This window comes from Struthio camelus, chromosome 5, assembly GCF_040807025.1.
Source record: "Struthio camelus isolate bStrCam1 chromosome 5, bStrCam1.hap1, whole genome shotgun sequence".
Classification (NCBI taxonomy): Eukaryota; Metazoa; Chordata; class Aves; order Struthioniformes; family Struthionidae; genus Struthio; species Struthio camelus.
Genome location: NC_090946.1, coordinates 53,863,738 through 53,888,729, shown reverse-complemented (window position 1 = coordinate 53,888,729; position 24,992 = coordinate 53,863,738). Strand labels below are relative to the sequence as shown.

At 36.9% G+C, this 24,992-nt stretch overlaps 1 protein-coding gene across 3 annotated transcripts in view; it reads right to left on the bottom strand.

Moving 5' to 3' along the window:
- AKAP6 (A-kinase anchoring protein 6) overlaps positions 1-24,992 on the bottom strand; it is a 292,996-nt gene that overhangs the window by 222,073 nt on the left and 45,931 nt on the right. For all 3 annotated transcript variants that reach the window (XM_009669920.2, XM_009669919.2, XM_009669921.2), the window contains exon 2: positions 8,956-9,313. In XM_009669920.2, coding sequence (XP_009668215.2) covers positions 8,956-9,279 — 324 coding nt within the window. In that variant the 5' untranslated portion in view covers positions 9,280-9,313. The remainder of the gene's footprint in view (positions 1-8,955; positions 9,314-24,992) is intronic.

Sequence of the window (24,992 nt, the reverse complement as noted above, 5' to 3'; positions counted from 1 at the left end):
CTAGCACAATCTTACAGTACCTGTAGCATTGCCAATGCTACTCTCTCCATGTATGTACTCCTCCCTGAATTACGAATCACCCTTTTTATGTCCAAATAGATTACATTGTACTTCAGTGGCTGCTGAGACACTACTGCAGGAGAGCGTCCGCTACTACTCTGGCCCTGGTTGAAAGGGTTAACAGTTAAGCCCTTTCTAACTCTCAGCTACTTTCATTCCCTTGATGCACACATATCAACAGACAAGCCAAGGAATTCTTGCTTTTCTATGCAGGAATGATACAATACCAGACAGGGATTTCTTATCATTTCTACTTTTTTCCCCTATTACTCCCTATTCCTTCATCCTCTTATTATATTCTAACCAACAGCCTTCCATCTTAATTTGATCCCTCAAATCATTGCCACTCACAGCTTTATAAGTTAACTGAATCCTCAATAAAATATGCATGCTCTTTTTGTATTCATATTATGCCTCCCATAGCACCCACCCAGACCAAGAGCCATGGGTTTCCAGAAATACGAGCTATATTAATACACTTGCTTACTGAATTCTAATAGTATAAAGAAAATCAGTTTTACTTAATGGTATCTATTCAGATTGTACAATATTGACAGAAGAGGGGAAAAGATTTTGTTAGCCTAGGGTGTGGCAGGGTTTAAATCCATCTTAGAACGTAATGCGTTAACATCCCTTTGTTTTTAAAAACTGTTGAAAAAGTATCAATATGCATTAGCAAAACATTGTAGACGTATAAAATTCTATTTGAAAACTGCAGTAATAACTACAACTACACTAGACCACAATTTACAAATAAGTTATAAATGCTAGTGTTTGTTTTTTCTAAGGTTACTGAAGAGAAATAGATTATCTAAATTTCTATAAAGGAATATAGTCAGTGGCAATGCTCAGGTGCTTGAAGTTAAAAACATCTCAGAGCCTGCAGAGGCATGAACCCTCACAGAAAGTCAATTAGAAGCAAAGATAAATTCCCTGTTTGAGGAGTGTTAGCCAAACTCAGATTAGATGAATATCACTATTCTGGACGTCAAAGTTAGTTTTTCCAGGGCCTATCTTCTCAATAGAAGAAGTAATCTATATATGTTATAGCAATAAGCTAAGAAAATAGGTGGACATTGCACACAACCACTGAGGTCTCTGTTCCTATGGAACTATCTAGAGAAGGAATAGCTTGAGTTAAAGCCAGGGACACTATTATTATCTGTTGTTACTGAAATCACTCTTCATTACTGCAATTAAGTGCGCTGCCAATAAGTCAGAGCTATCAACTTCAGGGGTTAAAAAAGTATGACAGTACCACTAGCTGTGTGCTGTCTTTATGTTGCTGTAATAAAGCATGTTAGAATGTGGGAAACAAATCATATCTTTCCATTAAAAATGTCAATCTGAGCAAGACTCTAGAAGTGCTGTGAAAGTTGGAAGACTTCTAAAAATTGTGATGGCTTGAACAAAGAGATTTTGAGATAGATCAGAGTTATTTCTGGTATTGCACATTTTCCATTTTTGCTCTTTTGCAAGTCAGGAGTATGCTGTGGGTGCAGAGGAGAGGGAAAAAGTAGGCAGTAGGCACACTCACCCTATTCAGAAATGAAAAATTGGTAAGCCCACCTGTTTTGTGTTCAAGCCTGAACTGTGAGAAAAGGGTACCCTCTGCAAAGCCCAACATTTGCAATGGTTAAACTGTATTTACCAGCCTTTACCCTTGACTACCTTACTGAATGTCTTCATTCCACTGAGCTGTTCAGACTCAAAGCGAATACAACTTCTCAAACACTCAATTACTTCCTTTAGAATAAGTATGAAATTCTTTGTGTATAAAGTGTAGAACTAATACATATAGCACATATATTCTGCAATAAAGAAATATAAAGCTATGATATTATTTTCAGATCTGCTGCTGTAGTCACTTATGAGTGCTTGACATTTTTAGAGCACATAATGTATTTGGTCTGAAAAATAACATGAACGTAATAAATACTGTAGATCTTACAAATAGTTTACACAATCTGCAATGGATCTATTTTTAACCAAATAAATCCTATAAGCAATTCTTTAAATAGTGAGTGAGTAAATTTAGGCATATGGAGTTGGCCCACTGAGGCTGTTGGGACAACTGCTCAATAGTTTAGCATTTGACTAAGGATTTAGCTGGAATGTGCCCCTTACTCTCCAAAAAAATCCTATTCATATATTTCATTGATACCAGTGGAACATAAATCCACCTTACATGTTTATATAAAGATATTCTCCTGGCAATGGGCTGTGTAGATAAATTTATTTCCAGTCTTCCACCATACTTCTGTAAGTAGACATTTTTTGATTGGCAGCCAGTCAGGTAGCATATTTCTGGCTAAGGTGTACATGTATTAAGCTGTCCAGTTATTAAAATATCTGTAGTTATCTAGATGTAATTCATGAAGACTGTGTCAGATCTTTGGGACTGCTATGCACAAAATTTGATGTAGTACATGAGGTCATGTACATGAGGTACATGTAGTACATGACCTGTCATCAGATTAGATTTCAGGTTGGATTTTGAAAATTGTCCAAAATCTGAGATAAGAGTAAAATAATTTTGTATATATATATTCCTGTAAATGATTAATCTAACACAAAAATATCACATACATCATACAGAGAACAAAGATATAAAATGTTATTAGCAAACTCATGGTAAAAAGTCCCTAGAGAACCTTCAACTAGCATTTTCTTTTATATATTTGAAATTAAGGAGTTTGAAGACTTTGAATAATTTTGTAAGTCCTTCAGATCTTCAGTGGACAGTGAAAACTTGACTATTTCAAGAAAATGCTCTTTAAAAAAAATTCTTCACTGTTTGGTTTTATTTATATCTATTGATAATACGGAGAACATTTCTCCCTCAGGGAACTCAAACATTCAAGCTCTTTCAAACTTTAAACTTTTGCTCAGAGAAGTTTATAGCTTTAACAGGATTAGAGAGACTGAAACTTATCAAGTGCCATTAGAGTCCTTTTGCGATAATAAACCCTAAATGTGAAGGACTAGCGAGTTCAGTACAAAAACAGTAGTTACATTTACCTTTCTACTTTCATTTTAGGAGTTTTTGCTGTGCTTTCCAACCTCTCAAGCTATAGACAGCCTAAGATTGTTCTCAAACTGAAATTTCTTTTTGGCAGGAAGAGCTATCATATTGCACATAGGAGCTTTAAAGGTTCATTTTTGTTATCTCAATTTTATTTCAGTGGTTTTTAAAGTAATTTTATTTCATATGCAACTTCAGGTTGCCTCTCTCTTATTTGTGAGACCTGCAAATAATAGCACTTCTACGATTTGCGCGTAGCAGCTGTTGATCTTCAGATTATCTCTACTGAGCTACAGGTGATACTTCATAATCAAAAGTATTTTGTTATAGGCACTTGTACTAACACTCACACATGGAAGATATAAAACTGTTTTTTAGTCAGAGAAATCTGTTTTATGAACATAACAGTAAAATACATCCAGAAAACTTTTCAGAAACAGCTCTGCAAATTTAAGTCATTATTACCCATCAGCTCATTGTGAATAATTAGTCTCATAAATCTGCACAGCAGCTCTTCATTTAAAGTATCAGGATCATATCCCGGCTGCAAGCAAAACAACTGAACAAAGTTGCAGTCAACCTGTCCAATCAAAGTTTTATTTTCACTTGAGTATATCTCATCTCTTGTGGCAAGCCTCTATCTGTCTAGATAAAGCACTCTACATTTCTGTTAGAAGCTTCATGCAAACATCCTTCTGTAAAGATTTTCACTAACATCTTCTGTGATCATTTCAAAAATATCAGCTACATTACGCTCACATGGAGACACTTAGTGCCTCTCCAGTTTGTGCTACGATAACGTACAATACAGAAATTTGGACTCTAGGAAACTTTATCTGTGCACTTAGTTAATGGTGGTTTAGACAGGACAGTGAAGAGCCTTACAAGCGCAGAAACAAGGTATGCTGTCACAAACCACGGAACAACGGAGCCTCTGAGAATCACCAAACCAAAGTTGAGAAGAAAGGCCGGCCCCATTTCTAGCGTTACAGAAAGACAGAGTTGTGGTAGACTGAGGTACTTCACAGTGCTTCTTTCTAGCTTAAAGGAAGTGGCATTTGTTTCCTTCCACAAATTGTGATAAAGACAGGTCAGAGTTCCAAATTACAAGAAATTGAACAACTTGCCAACATTATCCTCCCAAATCAGCTATATTTTGAGTGGATTATTTTAGCATCTTGAAAACTTGATTTTTGATCTCTCAAGGAACTAATATGGAAAATAAGTTGAAAAAGACTCAGCAAAGTCATGCAGTCCAGCCTTCGGCCCTTACTCAATAAAAGCAGCAGGTACCCACTGAACTGAAGAGGGGGGAATAGGAGAGAGGTACCTACAGTACTCTGGTGCTTTGGAAGTTTAAGCTGATTTCTTTAACATAACCATTACTTTTTTGCCAAACACTTGTAATGGAATCAGAAAAAAGCCGAAGAACTTAAACCTCACTGCAAATATATAAGAACTAATGCCCTTTAATGTTGTGCTCTGGTAATGCCTTCAAATCTTCTCTTATCCAGGATTTAAGTATGGAAAGAAAGGCAACTAAAAATTCTTTGGCCCCACAGAAGCGGAAACAGAAGTAGCAAAAGAATAATGGCTACTTGATATTTGACCTCTGTCCAACATTCATGAAAATCATGTTGTGATTAGTCAGGAGGAAAGACAAAAGTTCCAATCAGGAGATGTTTGAGGCTGACCCAGGTAATCTGGAAACAAGTCTGAAATCTCATGACTGAAGTCTCTGTACACAGAAAGAGAGAAAATCAGCAGTCTGCAAAAATCTAAAGAGTAGTACTCCCACCGTCCTAACGGAGTACAGAATGCGCTTGTCAGTTTGTACGTCAATACATGGTTCAGACATATTAGTCAAAGTGGCAGAAGACTTCTTTACTCCATAATGAGTTAGAAGTTAACTAACATGTCAAATAGTGAAGATTACATCAGATCATCCAGAGGGATAGTTTTTCTAAAGTAAGAGACAGAAAGCAGTAATCAATGACAGGAAAGCCTAGAACGTTCCTGAAAGGGTTAAGGAATATAGAGCAAAGCAGAAGAACGAGATATGAACTCAAATCAGATCTCAAAAGGATTTCAAGAAAGAAACTGACTATAGAAGCTAGCATATTTTATTCAGATTAAAAATTTTAAATGGATCATGAAAGCATCTCAGCAGCTCATCTTAGCACAACACAAACTCAGAGAGAAACATTTTTATATTTGCTTGTAGTAGAAGTACAATTTTTTAGATCTCTTACAAATATTTGCAATTGGTATTATCTACAGTGAACGTGTTAAGAGAGATGCAAATGTACCTTAACACAACTAATATCAAGGTATTCCAGACCTTGGTGAGTTACAATTCACACATCTAGGGTACCAAAGTACTTCTGTGAAGCTGAGCTTTGCAGCAAATTTGCCAGTGGCAACACAGGAGGAGCCTCTCACTCAAGCTGCTTAGCTAGTACAGAGAGAGAGCAGCACAAGGAGAGAGAGAAACAAGTATCTTCAAAGCATCAGTGATGGCTAACAAAGCTCTAAGTCACATAGCAAGAAAAGAGACTAGCAGCAAACACCCACACCTCAAGGCAACAAATCACAAAAGGAAATAGCACTCTTGATAAAAAGAGAAGCAGCAGACAGATGTTACACAGCAATAGAGAGTAAATCTTCACAAGAGAAAGAGATGATCTGTTTGTTAAGGAATTTTTCTGCAAAGGAATACACAAGATCCTGCTCTGGCATGAAGCCTCAGCCCAGCCCCATCACCACTAGCCAACTGACAGCCAGAGAAATCAACGTTAAGCATCTGACAGTAATAGAAAACTGCATGAAAATGGAATTGCACTTCTTCCGGCTGAGGAAAAAACAAACTATGGAAAAAATAAAAAAATATTACTGCTGCATTTACAGGGCAAAAATGACATTCAGTAGCTATTGTGTTCCGAGTCTGTCTCATTCATTTTTGTCTTTATGATTTGGACAAAGGAGTAGAGAGAAGGAGTATTAAATTTGCAGATGACATCAATATTGCACCTGGGGAAGGTATTTCAAACATACTAGAAAGGCAGGTTTGGAAATGAAAATGTCATGGATACCTTGGAGAAATGGTCTGAGGAGGAGAAAAGAGAAAGCTGCAATTCAGTAACGGACAACTGCAAAATTATACATGTGAAAGTTTAGAGTCACCTTTACCAGTAATGGATAAGAGACAGATGAAAAGATGTACAGCAGAGATGCTGCTGTACTGCAGCAAAGGAACTTGGAGGTTACAGTAAATCACAGGTTGAACATGAATCAAACACCATCGGCTGTCGTGGAAAAGAAAAATACTATAGTACGACATACTGTTTGAAAGACTAGAGAAATATCTTTTTCTAGTCTGCTCAGCAATGGTGAAGTCTCACCTCAAGCCTTGTGCCCAGTCTGGATACAATAATTCCAGAAGGACCTAGATCAACTGGAAAGAATCCTACAGAAAGAAGCAAGAATTATCAGAATTATAAAGAGGAAAAGAGGAAAAGAAAAAAAAGCATATGCAAGGATCTGCATGAGGTTATGTATGTTTTTAGTATTCTTTTAAGCCCAGCCATAGGCCAAAATCCCAGTATTTTAGTGGATTTGCTGTGCAAGCGCAGACTAAAACTGTCCCAAATCATAAAGGGCAAACAGGAAATCTACAAAACAATGCTAGAGGGAACGTAGTAGGGATTATAGAGGTTTTGTAGACTTTTTAGGAGGTCTTGATATGCTTTCTATATTATGTTTTTTAAAGAAAGGTTTTGAGGTTAACTTAGACCAAAGACACAGCAAGAGAAGACTGAAAAAACAGTCTAAAATGAGAGTCTACTGAATAAAGAATTTTCTACCTCAACAGCTAAAACTGACCACAGAAGATGAGACTGGCTTTTATAATCACACTATAAAAATTAGACTAGGGTTAGATCACATTTATGCTGAGGTTTCCGTTTGGGGTGGGGAGGTGTGACCTTACTACTCTGCAACTTACAGTCTGAAGAATGGGTCAGATTTGAACTTACCAGGCTGGTCATCTAATACTGTTGACATCTTAAACACTCGTAAAATTAACAGAAATAAAAGAATCCTATTAGGAGTGTTACCTTGCAGATGTATTGCTTTCATACAGTGCTTGCATTATATTATTTTACTTTCATTTACTAAAAATATTAATTATGAAAAACAGCTAAGTTTTTTAAAATCAGTTATTTTTGAGTACTTTGTTTCTCCCACCCTGGTTTCAGGGGGGCAGGGAAAGCATTTTTATGAATTGCTGATGACTTGTACTACCTTCACACAAACTTCAGAAAGAAGAAAGCTGTGAGGAGTGCTATTAATTAATTCACTGACCCCATTTGGGAATGAAACATTTTGGTGGATGAATGAAGATGAGCTATACATACAAAATAGCCTTCTTTTGCAAGCAGGCACAAAAATCAGTTCTGCTTGTGTTCTGAGCCAGCCCAAAGCTGTACGCAAGTACGCTCCAAAGTCACTACAGCAATTCCGTTTGGCATCGGCTCTGCGCTGCTACAGCCAGAAGCGGTTCTGAACCGGCACAGGCTCCAGCAAGGTTTGTTTCTGTCTGCCTGCCTGCCTGTGAAATTATTTTTTAGACATACTTTCTAAGAGGGTATTGCATGTTCTGGACATAGTCTTTATCAAAGGTTAGCAATGTTTACCCCAGGTTTTTCAAAAAATGGCTGGATCAAGAAAACTCAAGATCAGCTCTCTATTTGGTTAGAATTGATCGCTGTACAATTGCTCTTTGGTTAGTGCTAGCACATAGAATTGCATTTGAAGATAACCTAAAGCCCCAGTCCTAAAATAAACACAGAAAATACCACAGTGCTGAGTATGAAGGAAAACTATGTTTGCATAAACAGGCCTCAGAGTGCAGAACTCTGAAGACAGCTCAGTCTGCAGAGATAACATTTGCTTGCTATTTTTGGAGGTTGTTTGCTGCCTTCAAAAGCATGCTTAATCTGCTGCAGCAGACCAAGCCATGCAAACACACACATACAGTTCCACAAAATACTTACTTGCATTTTACCTTGAATTTCCTTAAAATTTTTAAAGATGCAATGCTGAAATTTAAATTGGGACTAAGGCAGTATTACTGATCTACGAGAGACTTGTTTTCACTACGGTTGACGGAAGGAGGATTGTTGCCATTTTGCTTTAAAAATGGTGGGGGTTTTTTTGTTTTTTTTTTTTTTTTTTTTGCAAAGTCCAGGTTTGGTAATGTATTTTCATATTGACAAAAAGAAATCTATTGTTTCACTGGCTGTCACCTCTCTAGTCTGATCACTTCATATTTCTTACCAAGACTCAGACCTAAAAAAACTCTACATGTGTTTACCATTTTGTCTGTAGTCCCATCTGAGTTCAATCTTGAATGTAACCTTTACATGGAAGGACTGAAAGGCAAGACACTAGACCTTCCTTCTCTCCTGCTGTCTCTGAAACCACCTTAGTTTTCAAATGAGCGGTCATACTCAGTGGAACACAGATTTGGGAGTTTTAGGGACTGAAGCCCATTAAAATCAAAGGGAACATTTCTGGGAATTTCTACAGACTTCCAGTCAGACAACTTCAACTTAGTGCTCATGGAGAGTGAATATGTTTATTAATAGGTTTATGACTGCTGAATTAAGTGGTGAGTAAATAATGTCACAAGCAATCTGAGGATGATGCACTTCCAGTCATCCCCATGGAAGAGATTTATTTACTTTTTAACAAGGAGGCTGTCAGACATACTAAGCTGTTCTATGAAAAGGACTTTTGTCTGCTCTGCCAGTATCAGAGCAGAGGAAACCACGTTTGCTTAAAAGCCTGCAGTATAAATTTTATCCTACCTTTAGCTGTACTAGATGCACATCCACATGCTTGCTATCCGAGTCCTGCTGGACAGAGTAAGTCAGATCCCTGACTCTTTCAGAGGTCATCCGAAGCCACGTCTCAATTTCTGGCAAATGGAGAACAATCTTCCAATCTGCCCCAGTGTGTAGAGGAGGAGGCTTCTCATACTGCTGGCCAGAATCAAGCTCCTTCATTACACCCTCCTCTCCATCCCGTTCCACTGTAGGGGTCATGTTTATAAGCATGGGAGATGCATCAGAAGGCATGGGGTCCAGCTCTTGCGTTCTCATGGGAGAAAATGCTACATCCATGGCTAACATGGGCAAGTCTAAACCATAATTCTTTCCAAAATATCTGCAAATATAAAAAGAAAAAACAGAATTTTGCAATAAAACCATTCACAAGACGGGGAGTCAATGCCAACATTTGAGAGGTATCATACTTTTAAAATAAAGTCTGTACCCTGCAAATCCACAGTAGAAGTTTAAGCATAAATAGATCTTTAAATTAATTTTCCTATTTGAGGAAAAAAATACCAGCATCACATATCTAACACTGCAGAAAGGCACCACTTTGGAAATGCCAGTTTTCATTGCTACAAAACACATGCTGATTTTCTACAAGTATTAATAAAACAAATTCACCACTGACAAAGCTAACAGAACTTACTGAACTCCAAAGCTAATACAGATCTGTATTTGTAAACTAGTATGTATTAAAACACATTCTGTGGGCTGAAATTTACTATTATATACCAAAAAAAAAAAAAAAATCAAGTCTTATTGAGATTTCATTTATTTTCCCAACTGCTCACTTGACCACTGGTCACATGCAAGGAACATTTTGAAGGCAGATATGTAATGAATGTTTCTCAACTTATTTGATTTTTGTAAGTGTATAGAAACTGTTAGAATACTATTTCTGAAGTTGCTTACCTGTGATCAAGTAAAAAGGTTTTCTTTAAAGACATGGCAGATGGTAATTTGTCTCAGTTCAGTTATGTAAATGATGAGAACACATGCTGGTACTTACCAAATGCAAATATATGTTTCTAAATGTATATATTCCTTAAAAGTGCAAGTTTCACGTTAATTCAAAGAGTTTTTACTGAAGTACACTGAAGCTGGACACAGTCTCTTTCTAGGATAACAATTCCATTCAAATACCACTTATTATCAAAATAGGAATAGGTTTTTAGGAAGAGGCTTTGACTGCTCAACTTACTTGGTTAACGAATTAGAAAATTAACAATATGACATTGTCGAGGAGATAAATTTTCAAGTTGCAAGAAGGTGTAAAAGCTTCTATGACAGACACGAAGCTGGATCACAGTGGATCAGGTCAGGTATGAAAAAAATCACAGCTACCAGTAGTTTCAGAAAGATACAGAAAATAACTGGCATATACTTGGAGATTTATGTAATTTCATGTTAACCAAATAGGACGGTCCTTAAAATTATCAAGCAATGAAAATTTTTAATCCTGTTATTAGAAACTTCCTTATAGCAGACTGAGGAAGAACTTCACTCTGATTGTCCTGTTTATCAATTTGTAACAGAAATAAAAATCAAGGTTTTCTGGAATATGTAAGTAAAACATATTAATTTATCCCTCTTTATCTGTACACTTTAGCTGTATGTAGCATTGCAGGCTGCAGTAAACCGTAAGCCCAAGAAAAAGATATTCTGCTTAGCAGCACTGAGCCTGGTTTAGAGTTACATACCTAAAACATTATGAAAATCTTCATTTGCTTTGAAATGTAATTGGTCCTAATTTTGGAAAGACTCAAATTTGACATATGTCACCTTGGACATGCAATTTCACTAAACCTTTAACAAACCGTAGTTGCCTCTTCAGTGCTTTGCAACCGTAAGCAATATTCAATATATTTATATTAATAGAATTAAGATGACTGGATCCTTTTATAACTTTGTTTTAGCCAGTACATGTTAGAAATAATTCAACTACATTTTAACAAATCTTTCTTCTATTTATTTTCCATAACTATGACTGCAGTATAATACAACTCAATTTTACAGATATTGTTTTGGGTGTCATTCCAAGTTATTGCAGTTTTGATTCTTCTCCTATAGAAAATGCGGTTTAGCATAACAGCTGTATGATTACAGAAAAGGAAGATAGAGCTTTTCACAATTAAATTTACTACAGTGATTACCGAGTTATATTCCTAAATATTTTGAGTGAATTTTCTGCAGGAGGAGCCTCCTGCCTGCAGTGACAGCACCATAGAAGCATCCAAAAAATTAGTCTCATAGCTAGCCACACGGTTGGTGGGGGGGAAGAAAAAAAGGACATTTAGTATTCATTTGATTTCCTTTCCTGTACTGCCTCTATTTAGTAACTTGTCTTTGGTACATCTATTACCCACTCAGAATAAGATTTGGAACTGATATTAACCTCAGAAATATTAATTTGGGAGACTTCAAAACAAAATTTTCCATCAAGGAAAGGGAATGAAAGAAGATTCCAACAGTTCTTAGTGCCTGCTGTACAATTTCCAATTGTTTTAATGAAATGTTTTCAACATTTAGAACTTAATTGAGTCAAATATAACAGCTCTGCAAGAAGATCAAACAGAATTAACATTTGCAGATACTGAGTATTTTTCAAATCCATCTCTTCTTATAGCACATTTTTCAACTTAAAACACTGCCATAAGTACTCCAAATATTTTTCATTAGACAAATCAATTTGAAAAAAGCTCATCTTATACATTGCAACTCACAGCCCTAGTTTTACAGCACCTAAATCAATTGTTCTGACAGCCAAAACTTTATTGCTTTAAGCATATTCTTTATAGTACTTCCTCCTAAAAATGAAATTCTGGTGAAGCACACGTGGTCTCCCTTCCCCTGTGTGCACCATTAACCAATTAAACACGCCTGCCAGCAAAAAAAATTGCTCCAGAGTCGCTAAATGACGTAGAAGCACAGGAAGCGCAGCACTTGCTTAGCAATTTTTCCCCCTCCACACACACACTCCCTGCACTCTGCAAGAATTTTTCAACATGACTCTACTGCAGCGAGGACACCAAAGCAGTTAGCAAACACAAATTCAAACGTGCTCCTGCAGAAGCAAACCACAGCCAGCCCATGCGGCATGCAGAGTATAGCTCTAGCTGTGAATGCGCGGCGTTTGCAACCAGCAACCGTTAGGAACCTGCTGACCTGTTTTTTGTTGCCATGTGCTTGACTCTAAATACTGGCTCTGCAGCATTACAGCTAATACCTCCTTAATCCTCGTTGCTGTGAAAGTCAAGTCCTTTGAAGCCTTTTCTTTCTGCCAGATCACAACAAGTTGCTACACTTCAAATAAGAATATGTGAAGAAGCTTTAAAAGAGATCATTCTTTTCACATCCTTTAAAATCCATAGGAAGGTAATAAAACATACTGTGGATGCTTACTAACAAGGTCTGGGAAAGCTTTAAAAAGACCGTAAATGCTTGAAAGAATAAACTGTTGCAACTAGAAACGACCAAGCCTGAGCACTAGCACACAGATTCATTATATTGTTTCTTGGCAGAATAAAAAGGAATCATAATCCAACTGTGCTGCCACAAAGGGAAACCGAAAGGTTCTCCTGCTCCCTCCGAGAAAACTGGCGCTGTGGGAACACGTTCCCAGGAGCGCTCTTAAAATCAGCCCGGGAACAGGCAGCTCCTCCCCAGCTTTCCCCGTGACTGGGGCAAAGCAACGTAAATCCCACGTCACGCCTGCACTGACCTCCAAAACGCGCTGGCAGGGTACTGAAAGTACCAGCTTAATTCCCTTCATGTGTTAGGTGTGAAAGGAAAATATTAAAATGCCTGCGATCAAGGTGTTTTTACAAAGTTCTAAGGCTGAAATTCTGAATAGCAAACTACAGGGCTCAGTAGCAACAATAACCAACCTCACAAATGAATCTACTTCAAACAATTAAGGAGTTAAGGCTTGCCAAAATACTTTTGATCAGCAGTAGCTTCTGCCTTTTGGATTACTGCCATGTGCAGTGAACTCTCCCTCTTTCTAACCAATTCAGCAGCATTCACTCCTAAGTTTCTGTTAAGCCACCGACTCGTGCAGATGACTAAATTAGCTGATGTCCTCATCATTCTCACATAGCCACTTGCCTCTCTTGTCCTCTAGTCCTGTCTTACAGCCTTTCCTCTCCAGGATATTGTTTTTCTATGGAAGCAAGGAAGCTGAAAACAGCAAGATGGGAGCCAGAAGTCCTGCTGCAACAGTTCCAGTATTGAATAAGATACCATCAGTGCTGTATTTTAAATCTCAAAAACAATTTTTATTGGAAAATGTCTGTTCATGAACAATGTTACATTAAGCTGTCATATGAGTCTCATACACATCTAATCTAGCGGATCAAAATACTTGAAGGGGAGATAAGAATGGACAAGTTAAACAATATGTTTGGATCATATTTTGCGGCATTTGATATTCTAAATGTCAAGTCTTTTGATGTTAATTTCAGATATGAAGGCACCAAAAGGCTAATCTTTTCCCCTTTAAACTCTTTAAACTCAGTTATTTGACTTAAAACTCCCTTGAAGATAAAACTTCAACTACCAAAAGAGTGTTGTTTGTATCCGCAGTTACATTACTTTAAAGAACTTCCAAGAAGATGAATTGCAAGGACAATTGGTTTTAGGCTTTAAATACTAAACTTTTGGAATACAAGAAGAGACTTTCTCAATTTGGCCATACTACTTGTAACTTACAGTTGTGGAAACCTAGGCCAAACCCAAGTACCTGAGGTAAATTGCTGCAATAAGCTGTATCATCTACAGTGCTGGGCGCTTCCCTTCCTGAATATAAAAATTTGGCCTTAGAGTTTATTTCATGGCTATTTTGTTTTGTCTAAATTTTTAGATGCACAGATGATGAAATGTAAACCATTATAAGTACTGTAACATTTAGTAAAACAATGATAAAACTGAACATTTTCTAGAGTTGATGTGTTACTACGCAAAATTTATTTTTGAAAAAAGGTGAAAGTGATATACTGACTTCTAAGCAGAACTGCTATCACTGCAAAATTTCTTAATAAATAAATAGTTCGGCTCACTAGCTTTCTCATACATCACCAAATCCTAGTAGACTAAGTGATCGCTTTGGGTGGACAAGCAATGCAAAATTAGGCTCTACCTGTCCTGTGAACCAAATCCTTTCTGTATCTAGAAGAGCTGTAAAAACAAGATGACTTTAAATTTGCAAGAATACAGCTGAAAAATATATTTTCAAATGTCCTGATCAATAAAAAGTTATTTGCCAGGACATACCCTTATTTTCATCTTCACAGAGTATAACAGTTCCAATAGTATTACTTTAAAAAAGCAGCTCAAATTATTTGTTTCTATCACTTCTGAAGCTATTATTTCAGTCTTCAGAAAGGCTGCGACAATTAAACTACATAACATAGCTATGAGCCGGCGCTCTTTCTGGTGGGAGAAAAAACATTACACAGATGATCAGAGAGCGTATTTTTACACTGTGTTGATTCTTTACGTACAGTTCTGTGTTTTCATAGATGCTTGTGTAAAAGGTGAGAAATAGTGTGTATGCACATGCACACACATGTTTGTCCATCTTCATCTTTAGTAAGCACATTAAGCCTAACAGATGGCTGATTACCTTCTACTAATCACATAGGCAATCTCACTTTCCTCCTGTTTTCTGCTCAATCAGATGCTAATGCTTTTATGCAAAGCATAGAACATGTGCATCAACTATCATATAGTTCAATCATCACAAGCCTTGAGAGCCTTCTCTCACTCATTCCGTTCCCCAGTCATTGATATTTTCTGTGTTTATAGAGTACAGCCCATATTCACTCAGTCAGCCATCAGATCATCCATGTTTTCCTGCAACAGCAGTTGGTTCCTGTCAAACAAAGATTCATTAAGCATTTTAAGCCATACAGTAGTCCAAGCACTGATCTGTGGTGCAGACACTGGCTTGAGTGAATGTTAATGAGCTCTAATTTTTCTCTGTCACATGCTGTTAAAATCAACCATAGGCATTATACAGCCACCTGTCCGTCAAGAAAATAATTCATTTTATTCTCCAAAACGTCCCCTCAAAAAAGACAAACCACACTGAATAATTATGTCTGCTTGCTGACTTTGAAATCTAATGACGCAAATTTTAGCATCAGATTTAATGAGCTCACTGATGCTGTGTTTTTAATAGATACTGTCAAAACGAGTATCTTACAAATCCAACTTATATCTCTGTATCTTTTCCATTTCAATAGTCCCAGGAATTCTCTACCAACTGATAAGGCATATATCTTTCCTTGACAAACTCTACTGCAAAGATGCACTGAGTTGGAACACCAAAAAAATTAAATCTCATGTCAATAACTACATGGAGAATAACTTGAATTTAATATCTCATTAACACAATCCATGCTACATTGGTTCTATTATTAATTTTATTCCTGATTTAAGAAATGCACACAATTTCAAAAAGCTTTCACGGAGTGTAATTCCAAGAGAGCCAATTATTTAGTTTATTCTTGTCGTATCAGCCTGTAAAAACACATTTCAGAGATACCTCCTTTACCATCAGCCTACTCCTAAACCTAAATATCAGAATAAATTGGGCAGGAAGGGCAACATTTTTTCATTTACAGTTGCTGGGCCTGCTAATTGACGCATGTAGACTCTTAGAAGCTACCTCCAATAGGGATTACAACGGCGTCTGAACTCCTGCAGGACATGGACCAAAGAGCCTTGCATTGTAATGCCAATATTAAGCCTGAACAATAATGTGAATCGTGATTAAATTTTTTTTATGTGACTGACTTAACTTCCGTTAAGAAGGCCATCCCCAGGACTTTAAGGGTAGGAAAGGCAGGCCACGGATGATTAACTGTGAAAATCCCACCGCAAATGTTTAAGTTTCTGATTATACCTGTAAATCAGGAATTAAGACACTGCAGTTACCTTGCATGCTCTTACCGGATTTTCTTTTGTTTCTCTTTCTAATATGAGGCGAAGGAAAATGTAAAACGTGCACAGCAAGTTTTTATCTAGAAATTGGAAACTATTAGGGCAAATCAGGACAAGTAGAAATTCTAGTGGAGGACTGAGCAATGCATCTGTCCGAAATTGATGACCCAGTAGAAGGGAGTGTGGACAAATTGATCACTGGGACTAGGTTTGCTATACCAAGAATTCTGAGAGAAGCCAAGGGTGAAACAGCTAAATTAAGAGTGGTTTGCATGACCTTTCACTTAAAACTTTCCTGGTTCTTAGGGCAGCAAGCACAACACCAATTTTTAAAGAAAAGTTGGGGGGTGGGGGAGAGGAGAGGCCTTTCCACCTAACTTTTATACTAGGTGAACTAGTAGAAGAATCAGGTACTAATACGGCTTCTGCAGAGTCAGACTTTTGGAGTTTTCTGGGCAGTTTACAAACATGTTGATAAGGATAACACATCTGGTTTGTATCTACTTGAATTCCCTAAACGCTTTTGACAGGAACCAATGCCAAAGGCTTAAGGAAAATAAATAGCTATGAGATTTAAAAAAAAAAAAAAAAAAAAACTTTGAGTAGATAAATAACTGCGGAAAAGACTGGAAACAGTAGGAATAAATGGAGAGTTCTTGAAGTGGATGGAGATCAGTCTCCCAGGAAGTTGTGCTAGGCTCTGTACATTTCAGCATACTGATAAGTGACCTGGAGAGTGGTCAAGCAGTAAAATGAAAGAAGTCAGCACAAGGTATGAAATTATTCTGAATGCTTAGGACAAATTCAAAGTCTGAATAATTGCAAGACCTCACAAGACTGAATAACTGAACAATACAATAGCAGATGAAACTCACTACAGGCAAATATAAGTGTAATGTGCAAGACAAAAAACAGTTCTAATTGCACATGTAGAAGGGGCTCCAAGATGAATGTTACTACTCATGAGCACAATCTTGGAAAGAAAACAATCAAAGTTCCTTGAAAATACCACCTTAATACTCAATAGCAGTAAAAAAAGGAAAACCTTATTCTCTATTCCTTTTCTGAACATTCCTAAAGCAGAAAACATCATTACACCACTGTATAAATCTGTGGCACACATCTGAAACATTATGCCCCCTCATGAGAAAGAGGATACAGCAGAACTGGAAAAGGTTCCAAAAAAGCCGACTGGAAGGACAAATAGGAGTGTGGAATCACTTCTGTTCAAAGGATAACTGAACAGGGCAGGGCTCTCAGCCTGGAAAAAAAAGAATATTGAGGAGGATATAATGGAGGTGGTGGTCATAAATGATATTCAGAAACATTAAATGTTGCTGTTTTTCACAGTCTGGGCATCTTCATTCTTCAAGAGGCCTGCTGTGAACAGAACTAGTCAACGTATTTCTTACGTGCTCCTAATCTACAAAGATCTCTAAAGCAATAGACCATGATTCCTCTCAGGGTCTCAGTCATTTGCTGCTCAGTCATTTGCCCATCGACCTTACACACTTAAGACTATGCTCAACTATCCTGCTCTTTGTGGTCTTTACACATCGTTCTCCAAAGGAGGACCTGAAGAATCCAAGCAGTAATCTAGTTCACTTTTAGGAACAACATGGCAAAGGACCTTATTAACCTGCAGATGGTTTCCTTTTAATGAAAGCCTTCTTGAAAATTTCAAACAGCCAGCAGTCCTGAGCTCACCTCTCAAGTAGTCACTTTATTCAGGGTTTTCAGTTGCTTCAAAAAACTCCAACTTCCTGATCCAAATTCATTTTATATTAGGGTAAATATAAAGCCACAAGTATGATAGCCTATATGAATAAAAGCTTTGGATATAAAACCTGTATACTCATCACGTTAACAATTTGCACCCTTACTGTCAAGGGCAGCAAAATCCAGGAATTATGTCAGTTCTGGAGTGTGAACTGTATTATATTCCTTAAAATTTATCGTTGGATTAATAGTGGGAACAAAGCAGAGTTTTTGTTCCAGAGACAGAGTTCACATATCAAGGGGTACCAACTGCAAGTCTTCACACAAGCACCAAGTTCACTTAAAAATATATCTAACACTTCTAGCCCACATTAACTGCAATGATTTTTGAAAAGAACAGCTGAACACCTTCCCCCCCCAACCAACTGTATTTAATTTTTCCTCTGAAATTGAGAGTACTGATACTGTCACAATGAGCCTAGAAAGTCACCACAGAAAGAAATACTGGGCTCATTTTGAGCTTCTCAACTACAGGAAATATCCCACATATGCTCATGTAAAAACCTAAATACTGTGATGTACAGTGAAGTCATGTATGAAATAATACATAAAACACATGCACTCCAGGCTTACATTTTATCTTCCCACTTAGGAAAAAGCAAGGAAACTGGCTGGAAATGATCCCATTAGACAACTGTTATGAGGTACATTAGAAAAAAAATTCTACTCTACAACAGGTACATTACAAAACATTGCAAGAAGTTGTTTGGAGTCAGAATTCACACAGATAGAAGGTACTCAGGGAATCAAATACACTGGGATGAGTAGCAGTGTTTCCTACCCGTTTCTGATTCAGTGCAGGCTGCCTCTGCAGGTTTGCGCTGAGGTAAGAAAGGGTGACTAGGAGATGTTGTGGAGGTAAGAGGTTAGCATTCAAATAGGTGAAGACAAATTAGCTGATTCATATTAATTCAACAGTACAGCAGCATCCTTCACTAGCTAACTGCACCCAACCACGTCAAGGCATTTGTTGTCCTAACCTTCACTCCAGAATGTCAACAGTAAATAAAAGTAGAGTGACAAGTTTCATATGCTGAATCTTCAACATGTGTGTGAAGGGAGGTTTTTGGGGGTGGGTTTTTTTTTCCTCCTCCTGCTTAAAGCCATGTTTGCAACGCTAGTGGCCAATAGCGAGCAACGCATTTGCAATTACAACTTTTTTTTTTTCCTTCAGTAGCAAATAGAATTAGATGGTGAAAGATGCAGAGTAAATATTCTGGCAGAAGGTTGTTTCTGGTTCCAGAATTTTCTGCAAAGGGATAACATGAAAGGTCTTCTGATATGGGAAACAAAATCAAGTTTAGGCTTGGCTAAGTATTAATCAAAATTTAAAATGGTCTTTAGTACTCAGAGATTTGCTAATACATATATTCTTACATTTTAATTTATTTTAAAGGAGATTTTTAAAATTAAAATTTAAGTTGCATAAATTTAATGGTAATTCCTCTAGTGCTGCCATAAGCATAAAACCAAATACCTAAAGAGAGACAAACATCTAAGCAAGGCTGAAACATTTTCATCTTGTGCACCCACCTCTTCATACAAGGTGACCATCACCCTTATGTGTGGTCTTTTAGATGTTTTGGAGTAACAAAGCTTGATTATTGCAAATTTTGCAATTCATGTCTGCTGTCTCACTAAGCAAACTTTAACTTTTCTGATTCTGTTTTCCTGTCTTTGAAAAGGGAACAATAAGTACCTGTTTTGCAAAGCATAATGAAGCTTAACTAAACAGTTTACAAAATAACTTCACAACAGTGGGCACTCCATTGCACATGGAGAACTGAAGTATAGTTGAGAACTGAAGTATATCCAAAATGAATGGAAAAGCCTTGATAATGCTACTGCTTCCAGGGCTAAACTGGAATCAGTTGATATGACCCAACTCTACTATCCAACATGTTTCCTTATTAATTTCAAAGCAATGAACATAAACAGCAACTTTAGTTCATAAGTAGTAACTGCGTTCCCACAGTGCTATCAAATCCCTTAAGTACCACGAGGGCCAGGGAGCCTGATGTCAAGTTGCTTTGTGTCTAGGAAAATTAATGCTGACCCTGAGCTCCAGAGCCTGCTAGGTGTCTGCAAGCTGCTTAGTCAGTACTGAGAGGCAGCTGCTTCCAGCAGGTGACTTACAGCACCAAAGTACTTGCTTTGTATGTAATGAGGTTCTCTAATTAGCTATTATTAATCGCTCCTTGGAAGCGCCTACCTATTCTTCTGGTTTAGAGGGACCTAGACTCTTATCTTCAAGATATCTAAAATTAAGTAATATAAATACTCTTCCCACATTCTTACTGAGTGAGATATAGGTCAAAATATTGACAGCGCTATTTCACAGAGGATATGCTTATTAGCTCGTGCATAATGCCGTCCCACCACAGGAACTTAACTGACCCATGTCCAGCTGGGTAAGTGAGCAGGAAGAGAAAATCCCCTATTGTTTGTATGTGCTGTGTAAATGTGATCTTCAGCTCTTAAGTTGGTGCGATGCCTTTTGAAAATTTAACCAACAACAAAATGCAAAACAGACAATTTCTACTCCCTAAAACAAAATGATTTACAGACATTTCATTAACAGTGCCTATAATTTGCGTGCAATGCTTGCTTGAACTGCTCTTCCACCAACAGGCACAAGGAGTCTGGTCACCAAGAGCGACACAAAACATTAGTATCAACCCCTTCCAACTCCAAGCAAGAATACTGGTAATAAACTCTAAACACAGCTACCTACAAGCTGTCAGCTTTGAAGCTACCTAGGAGCAACATTAAAGCACAATTGGAATAAAATTTAAAGGCAACTTCCCTCACTTCAACTTCAGGATACAACTCAACAGCTATTTAAAACATACGCACAACACCCACACACCCACAAAACAAAAAAGCCCCACTTATTTAAATTCAGGTACTTCACAAAACATCACCTCACTTGCAGAACCCTATATTTAATTATAAATTCATCTAGTGGCTGACAACAGGACATTCTAAAATGAAGATCCTTCTCTCTATAATTGATTCCACAATTCTGATCTGTAATCATTAAACTGAGAGAGAAAAAAAGACTTCCTCCTATAAAAATTTCCCATGACACATAACCTCTTCAAATTATTTGATTTATTAAATAAATTACTCTTGACATTTTGCATAGAAAAAAAAACAAAGCAAGGGCTTTGTTCAAAATTGCATTTTACCTAGATTTTAAATGTCATTTTAATTTGCCTTTTTTCATACCACTTTAAAAAAAAAAAAAGAGAGAGTTCTTTTCTCCTACAAAACAGGAAGATTGCAGAAAAATATTTCTTTAAATACTAAAAAAAACTTTAAAACTTTAAAAAAAAATCCCCACTCTGTTCTGATGCAGACAGATGTCACTGAAAAGTTTCAGCCAGTCCTGCTGTTTTTTTTCCAGGATTTGCCTTAAACTAGCACTCTCAGGATTTCTCCTGTGATAGTAGCATGAAGGCTTTGTTGCACATCTTAGCTCTGAATTAGAGAAAATAAAAATAACGTTTCACTTTAATTTCACACTGCAGTTTTCTAATAAATGTGTTAATCACTTGAGACAAATCTTATTATCTTGGAGAAAATAAAGCTATCCAGAAGCAAAATAAGTTTATTCCTTTTTATCATGGAAGACTATGAGAAATTAATTTCCTATATCAAACAACAAGCCCCCATAATAGACAAGACAAACAGAACTGGGCAAGGTTACTTTAGCCTATTTTCAAGCTCTCATTTCTTTTCCTCCTATATCCCCTGCAAAGTGTGTCAGTCATAGTCAGCCTCTAACTATACTGCAATTTCTAAGCTGCCCCAGTCCCCGTTATGGTGACAAAATAGATCAAGATAGCCCCAAAACATACTGTGATTTCTGAAACAAGTTATATTACACTAAATATTAATTTTATTATGACTTTAAAAAAATTTCTGCAGCAATACTTTTTTGGTAAGATGTGGGGTGCAGCTGCTAAGACCAGACAGCCTGATACATTTTGAAAGTCAGGACTCCATTGTACAAGACAGATGTTATGAAAAGTTTATCTGTAAATAATTTAACTGTTAAATACAAACTTTTCAGGCCTTAAATAGAAAAACACCGCAACAATTGTTTTTCATCTCAATTTGGGGATTCAAAGAATTAATCTCTTTGGAATAAAATCTTTTTTTTTTTGTAGTGAGTCTTACTGCAGGGCTCTGCTCTCCGATTTTGGCTCCTGGTACTATTTAATACTAATAACACTTTTAACAAAAAGGCATGGATTCAGTTGTTTCAGGTATTCAGTTATCACAGTAATAGGGCACTGTAAAAATTTTCTTCATTTGGGGTTTAATTGTTAATATACATGAAAATAAGAGAATTCTTGTACTACGAAGGCGAACCATGGTGTGTAGCGACCTTGCAAAATCGTTCTTTCAGTTACTACTTGGATAAAATCCTGACCTTTTCAGGTGACCAGGTAAGTCAGCATCAAATAGACAGAGTTGTGCTGTCAGTTGAATTACACCATCACCCAAGATAACACGTACTTTTGGTATCTGCCCTGCCTTTCCCTTGTGCAGTTTTAAAAGGAGATTTGCAATTGACCCAGCAGCATCAGGGAGGCAGTTTCCCCACCCCCTCTGCAGAATTATAGTTTCTAGATTAACCTAAGTTCCACATACAGCATGATTTTTGTACTCGGTTTCCTAGCTTCACTCTTATCCCCTATCAATGCAATCCAAAGTTACTTTCTCATAATTGCATCTTATAAATTTTTGAAGAAAAGCTATATGGTAAATAGTATCCATGGCACCTCTAAAGGGTTTAAGCATTTTTCCAACTTAATTTGGCATCTGGACTTGAGTCAAATTAAGAATACTGGCAATTGCAGAACTTCATTCCTAAATTCAAAATCAGTTTCAACCACAGATGATAGTAAGGACATTTTTCAGTACCAGTTCTCTTAAAATTTTCATCTCATACACTTTTCTGAGCAAACAAGCGCATAAAATGTGCCAAGACTATCCACCAGTGCTGTCATGGGCTGCCTTCTCCTGAGATAAAGACCTGATTCTGATCTCTCTTTGATTAGTGTTTATTAGAACTGACTTTATGAAATTTAATAACATGAAAGAAATAAGAAAGCAAGCTTTCAAGGGCTCTGCAGCTGACGAGCAAAAATTAAGGTACAAATGTTTTAACCTTTACAAGTCATTCTTGCTTACCTAACACTGCTTTCTCTTGCCAAAAAGATAATTGGATATCCTAAAATTAAACTGAGCTAGACAAATCCAGCTTTTGATGGTCCTGAACATTAAGAAACAAAATTGTTACTTCTAAAATTTTACTTAATGATAAAATATTGACATAATATTTGTAATATCAGTAGTTCAGCATTGACACCGATGCTTTGGGTACCTCCATACAAACATAAGACATGATACACACGCCAATAGAGAAAAGACAACTCAAATGTGCATTCTTCAGTGTACAATCCCTGACAAAGACAAAAAAGCTCAATCTTTGAAGAACACATGTATCTTAGGAGAATAAGGGAACTATCATTTGGAAACCCCAAACTGTTCTTTACTTGTCAAATGCTTAGTTCTTGAAATTCAAAAGTTACCTTAGAGAAATGAAAGAAATCAGATAGCGTTGTGAAAGGAAGCACAGGTAAAGAACTGCAAGGCCTTTGGACAGGAGGAAGAAAGAAATAAGGGATGGTAAACAGGAGCTACAAGAGTATGAGAAACTTGAATATGGTGCATAAGACAAAAAGAAGTTAGTGAATGGATTTAAAAAGCAAAGTAAAATGGATTTCCTTTCTATTACTTTGATCAATCTAAAAATCTAACTTAATGTAGTAAAGAGAAAGAAACAAACAGGAATAAGAGGGTTATTTTTTCTATTTTGTGATCTAAAAAGCTCTTAAAAGGTTGAGAGCTAAGACTGCTGTTTAGCATCACTGTACTATACTGTACTCACCCCCAAATTTGTCTATATCAACCTTAGAATTTACCAGGTTTAATTATATGCCATACTAACTGTAAGCAAGGCAAAAGGAGGCTAGTGTATTAGAAACAAGCAGAATGAAACTGAGAACAGACTCAAAATGCTCACTTTCAGGTGCTGATAGGTTGTTAGAATAGCAAATAATTTAAGTCTCCTCTTCAGATTTTCTGAGTACCCTCACGAACTGCAGAGGCTGAGCTTATTTGAGAATGCAAACAATAGCAGAAAGACTAAATGGAGAAACTGCAGCACAATATTTGTATCAGAAAAATTAGCAAGAGGGTAATACAAGACCAAAGGTTTCATAAAACAATTTCCTGCCTGATGGTCTTATTTAATCAACATCTACATCACAAAAAAAAAAACAAAATCCAGATCTCAAAGTTTATCACCACAAAGAACTGAATGTTATCAAACAATAAATGAATAGGCCGGAATTCCTACTCACATAGTTCAAGCAGTTTCTTAATATATTTTCTATCAGAAACAATTCATCCTTATCATAGGTCACTGATCACTGTTCATGAAAAGTAATAGGTTCATGCTTTTTGTCAATCCTAAGTTAATCAGGAGAAAAAAAGTAAAGAAAAATATTCCTGTTTTAATCTTGCAAGACATACTCCTCCAAGTCCAGCAATATAAAGTGGTATTTAGGATACTCACTTAAGAAATCCCCACAACTTGCAAAAAGGTATTGGTAAAAAAAATTTTATTGCAAAGCTGAATTATACCTATAATTACAAGACTGTTAAGACAGACAGATGTCTACTTCCTAAAGACAAATAGAGGGGAAACCAATACTATTCAGCATCACCTATAAAAATTGTAAGGGTGCTTTCCTTACTTAATATTGGGCATTTTGTTATTATAGGATGCACCAATCCATGCTCTAAGGCTTGATAAGTAAGACTAGATACTGTTGGAAAGAGCATACATTAAAAACTGGGAGGAGAACTGTAGAGAAAAGGTGATCAGAAGTTCTGCTTATTCTGGATATCTTTCCATCTGCTCTTCTCCCTCTGTCCCCACATAATTTTGACTTCTGTATGAGTGATTCTATGAGAATGGACCAAAAAGTCACCAGAAAGCACTGATTTTGCAGTGAGACCCAACAGCCAATGATGGCACGGAGCTGACCTTACAGTATCCCTGAAAGACCATCTCAAATCTGACCTTGCACAGTGCATCCTGACTAACAGAGAAGAGAAACAGGATCACAGAACTAGATCAGATGTACAGTAGACTGCATAAAAGAGAAGAAAGATGGCAAACTCCAGTCACTAAAACTACTTGC